This window comes from Camelus bactrianus, chromosome 5 (assembly GCF_048773025.1).
Source record: "Camelus bactrianus isolate YW-2024 breed Bactrian camel chromosome 5, ASM4877302v1, whole genome shotgun sequence".
NCBI classification, from domain to species: Eukaryota; Metazoa; Chordata; class Mammalia; order Artiodactyla; family Camelidae; genus Camelus; species Camelus bactrianus.
In genome coordinates this window covers 57,559,974-57,573,807 of record NC_133543.1, presented here as the reverse complement: position 1 = coordinate 57,573,807, position 13,834 = coordinate 57,559,974, and the positions used below count along the sequence as shown (strand labels likewise).

At 31.4% G+C, this 13,834-nt stretch overlaps 1 protein-coding gene across 1 annotated transcript in view; it reads right to left on the bottom strand.

Annotated features, from left to right (window-relative positions):
- The window catches only part of AGPS (alkylglycerone phosphate synthase), a 119,878-nt gene that overhangs the window by 40,273 nt on the left and 65,771 nt on the right, over positions 1-13,834 (bottom strand). The window contains exons 11-12 of the mRNA XM_010959957.3: positions 12,163-12,290; positions 2,318-2,369 (exon numbers count right to left, since the gene is read on the bottom strand). Of these exons, the coding sequence (XP_010958259.2) occupies positions 2,318-2,369; positions 12,163-12,290 (180 nt within the window). The remainder of the gene's footprint in view (positions 1-2,317; positions 2,370-12,162; positions 12,291-13,834) is intronic.

The window sequence follows — 13,834 nt, the reverse complement described above, 5'->3', positions numbered from 1 at the left end:
ACACATAAAAATTAATACAAAACATCTCCTAAATCTGACAAACATTAGTTCACAGGCAAAATACGTAGATCATTACAATGTACTCAATTATATACATAATTCCAATATGCTGAAAACTTATCATTTCAATATAATATATTAAGGGATGTGTCCAGGGAAGGGGTGGTAATAAAAATATTAACAATGGGAGGGACAGTATAGCTCAAGTGGTAGAGTGCATGCCTAGCATGCACAAGGTCCTGGGTTCAATCCCCAGTACTGTCTCTAAAAATAAATAAATAAACCGAATTACCTCCCCCAATAACAACAAAAACCTGAAAAATAAATAAAGTTGCTTAAAAAATGTAAAGAAAAAATTTAAAAATAAATAAATAAAATTAATTTCTTAAAGAAACAATTAATAGTAAGGCTTATGCTTTGTTAATCACCAATGTAGTACAAAAATGACCAATCAGCCATACAGCTGGCACAAGGTCCCAGACATCACTTGCTGTGCTAAAAACTTAATCTCTAGTTGGTTTATCATGAAGCCATGTCAGGATATATAGATAAGAAGGCTTTAATGGGTACTGAGAAATCAAAAAGGTTATAGACAGCTAAGAAGCATGATCAGATCTGTAATTCCAAAGGATCACTTTGGTGGTCAAGTAAAGCACAGAAGGAGAGGAGACCAGAGAGGGCAGAACCAACCTTATATCATGTCCCTACATATAGTAATAAGGATGTGAAACAGAGAGATAGCCAGAAGAATCTTTTCTTTAAACCTTCATTTTAAATTGTTTTGGATCCCAGTTATAAATAAGATCTGACCATATCATAATTGATTTTAAAAAGGTATCTGTCTAACACAGTTTACTACTAATAATTGCATATAAACAGATTAACACAATCTTATTAATCAGATACATGGCTCTCTTGAGACCTAGATCTCTGGGCCAAAACACATAGGAGGCTTGATTTTCATTTGATTTAACTATTTCATTATTTATAGGACATATTTATCTTACTTTTATCAGTAGTATAGTATTTTGAAAGTAATCTCCTTGAAGAAATATAAGCTGTGACTTAAAAGAATTCAATCTTAAAAGGAATTCTTGATATGTTATTAATCTGAGTTCCTTAGTTCAATTTCTAATATAATTATAATAATCATTCTTCCCTAAATTAAATCTAAGCTACTCATAAACCAAACAAAAGCCTGCCTATCTTAGCCTTTAGTATTTATCACTAAGCAATCATTCGGGGACTATTTTGAGGGTACTTAAAGTTTATAAATTTAAATCCCAAACTAAATTTCATCATATGGAAAAATTCAGAGGCAATAAAACTAGGAATGATATGATAAATTAGTACTTTAAGCAAAATAGGAAGAAGAAGAAACCCTGGTTCCCTGTTACTGAATTCTCCACATGAATATACCCTGGGCACCTTAAATACAACCCACTGTAATGTGTTTTCCCCCAAATCATCACTTCTTCTAGATTGTTATTCACTTAACCCAATCAGTCAAATCAGACATCAGGAGTTGCCCTAAACTTTTCCCTTTATTTAACCTTCCACATCCAGTTGGCAAACCATTCTTTGAAAAAATCTATCCCTTTCTCTCTCCATTGCTGCTGCCTTGATCAAGGCCCCCAATATTTGCCCTTTGACCAGTTTAAACTCCTCCTTCATGCTCGGACCATTCTAATCCAGCTTGCATAATGCTAGCAGAATGAGCTTTCTAAGATATAAAGCTGATTTACTGTATTCTCTCTACAAAGATATCCCTCTGCTGATTAGATAAAATCCAAATCTATCCTGCAAAGCTCTAGCCCCCCCATTTAGCTTTATCTCTTGTAACCACTCTCACCCTATCCTCTATTTGAGCCACACAGAGCTATGTGAAGTTCAAACATGCCATTGAGGTTTTACAGTTTCACATATTTTGATGTTAAGTGAACAGAAATTTGGTAGGAAAGTAGATACCATCTCAGGCAAACTGCAATTTACCTTTTAAGATTCAGTTTAAGCATGACTCCTTCAATAAGCCTTTCCCCATTCTCCATCACAACCTTAAGCAGAATCAAGCAGCAACAACCACTCCTTTATTTGCACCCCGGGTATCCAGAGCAGTCTTCTTTAAGGGCACCTCCAACATCCTGCACCCATTCATTTATGTAATCGTCTATCCTCATTAGACTGAGAGCTTCCTGAAGGACAGACACTATGACGTTTATCTTTCTAGCTCTGTACTCAGTACTCTTCCTGGCACATAACTGATGTTTCATAAATATTTGTCACTTAATGAGCAAATTTAAAAATTACCACTCCTTACCAAACTGAAATTGCTGGTTGTCCATGAGGCGAATAGATGCGGGAGCACATCTCTGTTTTAAAAAGAAAAAATAATGTGATACAAATTTAATATGGTAAATAAGGTAGACAAGTAGAATATGATTGTCATCTTTCTGTATTTGAGATTAAGAGCTTAGTTACTAAGGATATATACAAGAAAAAAAATCTTAACTTTTCATATAATTTTATGACAACAAATGAAACATCAAAGGCTTCTATAAAACATTTGGAGAGGAGAAATCTAGGTACACAATACATACATACACATATTGCCAAAATCTTTATCTGCAACAAGATTGCTTGATGCCTAGCAAAGACCTATGGAATACCTAAAGGAAATAAGAGGCCTCAAAATGGATTATTTTAGAACAAAGTACACATTTTATAGACTAAAATCAATGCCTCATGCAGTGTGCCACTGATGAACTGTAATGTGTCACTGAACTCTATTCTTTTAAAATGAGGATGATGATGGTAGCATTTTTGTTGACCAAAGCACTTTAAAAATTTATCTGTGATGTCTTCACAGATAACTCAAGGAATTGTTCTTTTTATTCCTTTTCATAATCTATTTTAAAGACAAAAACTATCAGACAATATCCAGAATTCTAAGACATTTCAAGGTTACTTGTATGAAAACAGCAACAAAACTTGAAGCATAATATTATGTATCTAAAACTGCACCAGTGTTATATTTATGTAGGGACACGCTAAAAATTATAAGGAAAGAAAACTGAGGAAGACATTCATATTAATTTTATGATACTAAAACATTACCATACAAATGCTAGCAAGGTTTAAGTTAGCTACAGTTTTTCCACAGAATTAAAGTGAGCTTCACCCTAAGTAAGATTTTTATATTCTACACAAATTTTTAACATGGCTAAACTTCCACCAAGAGGTTGCTTTCAGACCACAAAATATAGACTAATGTCATAAAGTTTTAAAACATTTATCTTCTGAGTAATAGCACTATCAATAAAATTTGTATCGATACAATGTTGATATTTATGAGAATCACTCAAAAGAACAAAACTTAGCAATACCTTAACTGTGGGTTATAACATTTTTGCTATTAAGTGTTTTTAATTGAACAAATACTTACTGTTATAAAACCACTCATAATACACATTTTATTTTACCCAAAAAAGGACTAAAGTCTTCTTTTGAACACTGTATAATTTATTTACCCATCTTTGATACTAAAGGTGAGAAATATATTTTTAATCACTGCCAAATCTAAAGAAACAGTATTAGGCAATTTTATGTACTTAGCACAACAATAACCTATTGTCTTCTATCTTATAGAATCCTACTGTATACAAGCTGTTTTCATATGTCTTTATTTAATGTAAGAAACAATCCTGTCTGGGTAGCAGAACTTGTCTTATCCCCATTTTACAGATGAGGACACAAGAACCAGAGAGGTTAAAAGACTTGCCTGAGGTCAGATGACTGCAAAACAGTAAAGACAGAACTTGGACCAAGATATCCTGACTGCTAGATGAATGATATGTCAAATACACCACACAGCCTCCAAAAAAAATCACAAAACACACACACATACTTACACACAAGGTTTTAAACTCATATTTGAAGCAAAAATTATATGCAAACTTTCTTATTTATGTTTTGCAGTATTATTAAAGTATAATATTTATAAAATAAAATTAAAAGTCTACAACCTGAATACTTTCAAATCTGGTATAATGGTATCTTTGTAGTTGTGTTAATGTTTCTAAAAACATTACCAGTTTTCTAATACTAAAAGAAAATCAATTTTTCTGAAATGTTTTTATTAAAACAGGCACATCAACTTCTAGTAAAACATATGAAGCCTGATTAGGCCAAGTTTCTTTTCTTTATAAAATAAATAGAATATCATATAACATACATATGTATATGTTTTGGCTTAAGTACACCAGTAAAATATGAGAAAGAATTCAGAGCCATTCTGTCATTATTAGGAAAACAATCCTTTAAAATTCCTACCAACAACTTGTAAATTCCATCTCTTACTGCCACCCAGATTCTACTGCACTTGTATCTATAGCAGGTGTTATTAATGAAAACAATCTGCATAGGAACACATATATCAGAAAATGGGAAAAAAAAGTGTATTACATTTTTAGTATATTTTTACTGGAATTTAATCTCTGAAACAACTAAAATATGATATGTAGTCATTGATAAAATCTTAGTTTGAAAAGACTACTCACAAAATACATTTTGGGGACAAATGGTATAACTGATTATAGAATGAATACTAGATGGCATTAAGAAATTACTGCTGGACTCACAAGTATAGAGAACAAACCTGTGGTTTCAAGCAGTGGAGGAGGTATATATAGGGGTGGAGAAGTGGGAGGTACAAACTTCTGGGTATAAGATAGGCTCAAGGATATACTTACAACACAAGGAATATAGCCAATATTTTATAATAACTGTAAATAAAAAATAATCTTTACAAATTGTATAAAATTAATAAAAAAGAAATATAGGGGGAAAACTTATTGCTGATTTTCTTAGGCATGCTAATGGTATTGAAGCTATAAAGAACACCTTTACTTTCAAAAGATGAATGCTGAAGTATTCAGAGGTCGTGTCATGATGTCTGCAACTTAATTTCAAATGGTCTAGAAAACATATACACAAATATACAAAACAAACAGAGCAAAAAGTTATCAACTGTTGCACATACAAGGTGGATATAAAGATGATCACTGTACTATTCTTTCAAAATTTCTGTGTGTTTAAAATTTTCAAATGAAAAAATTGGAAAAATAAGTAAGAAACTTACTCCAGGGCACTGACATTCAATTATATTGAACATGATTTTAACTTGACAGCTGAGTCACATAAACTAGTCAGACATCATCCATTATTCCTATTTACACTGAGGCAGAGTGGACGGTTACAGACTAATACTGTCAAAAAAGAATAAAAAGCTAAATAAAGCTTTTTGTATCTAGATAATAAATATTAGATTCATTTTCAACACTGGCTTTTTAAAAATTACCAAAATCAAACCACCAGCTTTATTAAGTCTCAAGGTTTAATAGTGCCACATTTTTTAAAAGGTCAGTGAATCAAGTTTTTCAGTTATTGTCACAAGTAAATTCTCATAAGCAAAGCACTCAAATTAAAACATAGCATCTAGATTGCTTTATGAGTCTATGGCAAGTGATAATTTGCAAATCACTTTGCAGCATTCTAAAAAAGAAAGGAGGAAAAGTTTCCTAGAATTTTAAATTAATGGTCATAATATCTAATTAAATATGAGTTCTTATAATCAAAAGACCAAAATAATATTACTATTCTTAAAAAAACAACATTCAGTCTGGGTTACTATACCTATAACTAAAATTAGGTTATGTTTTAAAAACTGAAAAAAATCTCCTTTAAAAGTTAAAGACATCACAAATTCTGAGAATCTGAGCTCTAAGTTCACTCCAATGTTATTCAATTATGCTCTGCATAGATGAGGAAAGGAGAAAAGGGTCCTTGAGCTAAAGTGACCCCTGGTGGTAGGTGATCAGAACTAACCTCAGAGGGAATATTTTTACCAAGTAATTTTAACCGTGGGTTCATGATACATTAAAGGAATTTAAAATTCAGAAACTGCTTACTTGAAGTGGAGTTAATGAAATAACTGATTTTGTTTTTACCATGATAAATGTGCTTTTACTTTAAAAAAAAAAACTCTCACGTCACGTGACTCGTACTTTATACTTCAGTAAATCATCTAAAAAGACATGAGAAACTATGGACAAATAAACACCACTATCTTTGTTTTATCTGAGCAAAGAAGAAATAACCACAGTGACCTCCAAGCATGGGTATAAGACTGACTAAGTCAAATTGCTGGCAATTTCTTCCCTTTAATGATACTACAACCAGGATTTACTTGAATATATAACCTGAAAAATAAAAAACAACCATTCTGATTAGTCTTATTTACTTAGCAGAATTCTCTGCACTAAGTTAAAAAGCAACCTATTTCTCAGTCTAACCATCTTCTCCAAAACATAGTCCCTATAAGAAACACATCAAAAGATTTCTGCAAAACTTACTCTTATGGAACTAAGCCATATTTCTTTCCTGTCACAGGGAAAACCAGAACTTGCACTTCAAATGAGACACATTAATTGAGGAGGTGTCATAGTTTACTAGTTACTGGCACAAGAAATTCAATATTAACATGTTTCATATGTCTACAGAATTTCTTCTAATCTAATTCATAAGGATAAACTGTAAAATATAAGCACTGAATGGCAGTCTTATATCTCTGGACTCTTAGTTAAAAAATTAATCTTTTGAGTTGAAGACATTTGTTTCTTCAAGGAGTAAATCAAGCTTTCAGTATAGACTCTGGAACAGCCCAAATTCCTGAGCCTGAAAACTATTCTGGAGATAGTCTACTAATCCATATTGTATCAGAAACTCATGCTTCAAACCTCTTGTACAGCTATACAAAAATTTAAGCATTGGAAAATTCACCATGATATACAATATCTTCAGTGACTATTAGAAGACAGGAACCATGCCTAATTAAACTTATATAATAACAATTGCACCATGTTGGATAGAAAGTTAAAAGCATAGTATTCCACATAAAAACACAATAAAATAATATTAATTAAATTAATTGATTAATTTTAAAAGTTAAAAAAAGGATATGTGAAAGAAGAGAATACTGGTAAATACAAATTTCTAGATATAAAAGCTTTAAAATGCAGACAGATTTAGTTCTTCCTCTAATAATTCAGAATTGATACAACAGGTGAAATCATGCACTATTTAAGGCTACTGGTATAACTGGTTAGTCTTATTGGAAATGACATACCAGCTTACAGTGAGAAGACTACATTGTGAACAAGAACTTTTTTTAAACAAGAGAATTATCTCTTGGTTTTAAAGAATGAAACAATACATATTACAGAGTAGATATTTCCCTCCACTTATATTAAAAGGGATGGGCTTAAAAATAATAATAATAATAATAATAATAAGAGGGAAGGGCCAAAGTTAATGCTAAATAACCTCCTAGCCATAATTTTACATTTTTAGTTTAGTAAAGGTGTAATGACTAGTGCATGGTCTCATAACTGTCATCAAACCTGATACATTTGCTAGATCACACGGTGAAGAATCCAATTAACGGAAAATTTGGCTAGGTTATTCTCTCTGCTTCAGAAGGAGAAAAAAATAACACCAAAAAATCATTTAAAATAAAAATTCCATTTTCTATATGTAACAAATTAGCTCCAAGAATTCACTGAATATTTTTAAAAGCTTTAAATGTTTTGTAAGTGTTAAACCTAACTCCTTTCAATTTATTTGAACTCCTTCAGGACAAATCAATTTGAAAACAGAACAATTTAGAATTGAGACACAACAGTCTGAAGTGTCAGACATGAACTATGTATGTCTTCTGAAATTGTGGTCTAAACGCACTAGAAAAAGATACCCTATCAGTTTAAAATTGTTTAAAATAAAGGTGATAGTAGGTAGAAAGGGCCACCCCGTGTCAAAAGAAAAAGCTGCCTTTTAATCTATAATTCTAAAAATCCTACTTCTGATACCAAGAAATACAGTTTTCAGAGAAATGCATACTATAGTCCATGCCACACATACATTCTCAGTGTTTCCTCTTAATGGAACAAATTGGTCTCTCAATACCATAAGGCATAACTCCTAAATTTTTATTGGTGGTGTGGGGGAAGACTTAAAAATTGCTTTTGAACTTGTTTCAACACTCAGTGTTCTCTTCAAACCTTGGAAAAATATAAGTATCATTTTAAAACAAATAATAAAAGAGAATAAAAAAATACTATATCTGACACTGATATTCTGATTAAAAAACACAATTTCTCCCCCACCCCTGAGGTTAATCTACTCTCTGAGAAAATCTTAGAAGTCACTTACCCATCTACTGAGTAAAGTTGGAGATTCTACTGGACTGCCACTTACGAGATAGAATCATATTAATCTTCTACTAAATCTTCCTTTCTAGTTCCTCACAAGGCAGTGAAATATAGAAAGAGGACAATTCCTCACATGGACAAAGATCAGATAAGTGACCTTAGTCGAATCCTTCTGCTGCCAGTATAAAGTTGCTTAAATTTACTTCCTTCAGTAAGAATAGTGATAAAAATATACACAGAGCCACTTTGCTATTTGTGAACAATCATGTCCACTCCTTTCCAAGACACTCATCCAAAATACATTTTCCCATTTCAAAAGCAACTCAAGTCTGAAAATACAGCAAAAATGGAAGTGCTTTGAAACGACAGTGAGGAATTAAAAGCAGCCAATTCATTATTCAATCAAGAATCTGGCACAGTCATAAACCATGTACCATCTATTTTAATGGATCTTAATTCTCTTGTTGTCAGCTGAAATTCCAAATCACAAATTGAACAGTGACTAGCGCCAAAATCTGGTAATTTTCTCTATTTTTCTGCTTGAGAATACTGTTACAAAGCAGGGCAGCACATACACAACCATTCTTGACACATGAGATTTGTACGCTCTATAAACTAATATATAAATGCCCCTAAACCATAATACATTTACCCATTTCCAGGGAAGGTAAACATTAATGCCTCTCTATGTGTGCACTACAACAAGAATAAAACATGCAGTTTCCCTAAACAGTGGAATATCTCCAAATACCAATAACTACTCTTAGCAATTGTTTAATTCATAAGAGCAATATATCTATCTAGGTTTTTTAATCAGTTTTAAGTGTTCTAGTCATGTGGTATTTATGTCTCTAAAACTGTATATTACTAACTACACAGAACCAAATCATTAAAACTATAGATTAGAAAGGAGCTTTCTTTTTGATCTTGTTTTTAACCACAAGATGGCATTTTTTTTATCAATCAACATCTTTATTCCAAGATCTATATCCAATATAGTTTTGTGTAGTGAATTTAGGTTATGATCACATTGTGAATATCCAAAAAAATTTTTTTAAATAAAAGGCAATTTTTACTGACTTATGCAAGGATGAAGAAAAATGTCACCACCTGCTTTCCATTAGCACAAATAGCTCTTATCTGTTACTTTCTATCAGGATCATATTAAATTGTAACAAAAACTGCATCAAATTGTACCAACTATATGTTTTGAAACACAACATTTCCATTTTAATGAAATTATAAATGTAGGATTTTGACACATTTGTACATCATTTCTCATTAATGAAATTTAAGACGGATACATGTGAGTATTTGCAGTGTGGAAAAGCAGATGGAGCACTGAGGAAAGCATAAAATATGTCTACTTCCATTCCAAAGATCATATAACACTTTTTAACAAGTCTACTAAACCTCTGTTCTACAGAGTGGAGATACTGTAAAGCGGCAGAATTGGCCAACATAGATTGAATGTGACCTCATTAAGATCTTTTGTTGAAAATACATACAAATCAGACTAGTTTTAAATTCTACAATTTTTTTAAAATCTAACTTGGCATTCATGTTTATTTTATCACCAAAAATGGAAGCAACAGTGGTCAATTAAAAAAAATGTCATTGAAAACTTGAACAAAGAAGACAATATAAACTGTATCTTTAATAGTAAAGCTTTTCTTGAGGGGAAATAGTCAAGCTTGACAAAGACAAATAGTAAATAAAAGTACTTAAAACAAAGAATGAATTACAATACAAAGTGAAAACAACAGAATAAAAAAATCTCATTAAAGAAGATTTGAAATTAATCAGAAAATATAATCTATGGAAAGCATTTGGTTTTGTTTTGATTTTTAATTGGTGAATTTACACAGTAATTTTCTTAAAAAAACACAAATCCCAGTTTCCCATTCTTCTAGGTATGAATTCACAGGCAAAACTGTAAGGCTCTGCAAGTAGTTCTTTTATTTCTTAATACCTGGGTTATCTTAATTTTGAAGTTACTTCCTTGGCCTTTAAGTGATGGAAGGTTTTAGCAACAAGTCTCGCAACACACTTGAACTTTACTGCTTAGTGTTCAGATATTCACTTCTAAAACTTATCTCCACTTCTCCTTTACTCAATATTTCTACTTTTAAGTATCACTGCCATCTTATTTTAGCAAACACAGAATAATACTTACTATATATATTAGCTCCCTAACCATAACATTTTATCCTCGAAGTCTGAGTGAATTAGTAGCTCTTATGTAAGGATTTCAGTAACATTCACTTCTGCTTTAACACCACCAAAGTAGCCTGCCACAAGTTTAAGAATGTTCATTCCAGGGCTATACTTCTCTTAAAACTCTCTCCTCACCTAGGAGTAGGACAATCAACATTAAGGGGGATATTGCTAACTATTGATGGCAGAAGCAATTTCATGAAAAGTAACTGAAGCTACTTGGAAATTATAAAAATTACCCTTGCCGTTGTTAGGTTAGGTGATCATATAGTTGGCCTTCCTAAAAGCAGGAAACTAAGAATGAGTGTCTCAGAAGGCAAAACTGAATGTAAGGTATAAAGAGCACTGGAAATGGTTAAGTATGTGGGTAAATACAACATTTTTTGTGTGCTCATTTTAAATTTCTTTGAAACATTAATAGTGGTTCTCTTGCAATGGTAGGAAGATAAGACTCTTCACCTCTTTCCATACCAGTACTTCCAAAAGCCACAATGAATATGGAATACGTGCTAGATATCACTCTTCTATCTCATCAGATCCTCCCTCCACCCTTTTCTGGACACCCAGAAACTGATTTATATGGGTCACATCAGAAAGCTCCCTTGCCTTCAAGATTCAAGTTGGGTACAGATGACAGGAAGTATTAGAGAACTCTAGGAGTCTGGAGAAAGCAAGAAGAAAGGTTGGAGTATATTCCCTGACTTCCTCCTTGCTGAGAAATGCTGAGATAAGAATTTTTCACAAACCACTGTCATTCAAAACAATAAACCAAGTGTCTAAAGAAATGCAAGAATTTCCACACTGATATACACAACTAAACATAGAAATAAAATTATTTGGCATTATCTAGTCTTTTTAAAACTCTTAATTATAAAATATATCCCTTTTTAAAGCAGGAGGGGATATACCACATCAACAAAAGAAAGGACAAAAATCACATGATCATCTAAATAGATGCAGAAAAAGCATTTGATAAAACGCAACATCCTTTCATAATAAAAACCCAACAAAGTGGACATAGCGGGAACATATCTCAACATAATAAAAGCTGTCTATGGCAAACCCACAGCCAATGTACTACTCAACAGTGAAAAGTTAAAGAAGAGGGGAGAAAGTGGAAATTCTTAACTTATAGCTAAATACATTATATTATTTTATACTATATTACTTAGGACTTAGCTTAGGTAATACTATAAAACAAGTAAGCCCTGGTAGCAGCACATTCTAAGAATTGATAAAGTTTGATTACTTATATTTAATTTCTACATTATTTTGCGGCCATTGATACTCAGCCATTTCTTTTAACTTCAATAAATGTCTTAATTTAAGAAAAATTCAACATGACTTCAATTAATCACAAAATATCTTACCCAAAAATAACTTAAGAAAACATTCAATAAAAGACAGAGTCATTTGAAGCCATCAATCTAGGTACATATCTTACCTTGGTTAAAATCGTACAGCATTCTTTAAATCAAGAAATAGGTGTATAATTACTGAAAGAAATAGCAACTGCACTTTAAAGGGATGATTTTACAACGTTACCTTTTCATATAGAACTGGGTAAAAGCCACAAATACAACACAACTAAATATAAAGGTTATATGTGACATATCAAAAATCAATTACGCAGTAGAATTTTAAAAATATAAATATACGTGGATGTTGTTTTGTTTTTTACCTGTTTTGCAATTTCTCTTAAACAGGCTACTCCTTGTTCAAAATTAGGGAAAGCTACTGAGCCATACTTTTGGTATTCAGGGATTGGTCTGATTTTTATTGTAGCTTCTGTTATCACACCAAGGGTTCCTGAAAAAGAATGGGGAATAATCCAATATATCATATGCCAATTTTCTAAGTCATATTTTAAATCTATTTTATCTATTTATTCTATTACTCATATTTAAATCTATTTAATCTGTTCTATGTCGGGAATAATGGCCACTCAAGTCTTTCTAGAAAAACTAGGCAAATTTTATAATTTCTAAAAAAAGTCTTTTGAATACATTTTTCTTAGTTACATATAAATACTTTAAAACATTTTTAAGATAACCTTTCTCCAAGATAGTTAATTTTAAATAGTTTTTAAAGTATTACAACTTATTAAAAGAAAAAAAATTCGAAAAACAGGTTTTTATATCTGATATGCATTCAGACAAGAGTATATTTTGATATTTGAGCCTATTTTTACTGTGAAAACAATTTACTGGGGGCAAAAAGAACCTAATCTTCTATGAGATTTTAAGATGACATAAGAGATTAGAGGAACTATTACAATGTACCTTTCTTCCTAAGAATTTATACAAAGACAAAGGCAATACTGACATGCCCTTAGAAGAAACAAAAAAACAGATATTTCAGAGACGAAAGTTATCATAAATAGCTAGCACAAGAGGACCACCAATGAAACATATGTCCTTTCCTTTATTGCATGGAGGAGTGGGGGACACACCAGAGAGGAAAAAAACAAGTTAAATATAACTACGTGATCTAAATATCTATGCCAAAATATTTGAAGAGACATGGTTAAAAACAGTTGTATTCACAAAGCCAAGCTTTTTTTCAAATTGGTGGTTTCCCATGCTTAAATAAATTATTACTAACACTACTGAGTAAATTTTCTGAGAATCACGGAAAAAAGAACAAAAAGAAAATGTGAAATTGTAGAACTTAATTACAACATTAGAAATAAGTAAGAAATATCATAAAATCAATGCTTCTAATAAATTTATAATATACCTAAAATAAAATGTCAATATATAATATGGTTCAAGATCAAAACCTACTATGAGTCCACAAAAAGTAAATTATATTACATCACAATATGTTTGTCCTATATACAAATGATTTCCTACTGAGATAGCAAATACAATCCTACTATGACATAAAATCACAAAAGCTCTGCAAGTTTGGTCTGATTGATATTTGAATAAAAATAGATGTATCTTGTACATTTTAAAAGATATCAAGAGTTTTGACTAGACTTTCTCTTTTATTTTAGCATCTTTATTGAGATATAATTCACAGGCCATAAAATTCATCCATTTAAAATGTAAAATTCAATGGTTTTAATATATTTATAGATACATGTAACTAGCACTACAATCTAAATTTACAACATTTTCATCACTACAAAAAAGAAATCCCATACCCATTTCCCCCATCACACATCTCACCAATCTATTTTCTGTCTCTAGAAACCTGTCTATTCTGGGCATTTCATATAAATAGAATCTTACAATATGTGGTCTTTTATGACTGGCTTCTTTCATTCAAATGTTTTCAAGATTCATCCATGTCATAGCATGTGTTAAGTACTTCATTACTTTTAATTGCTGAATATTATTCATTGT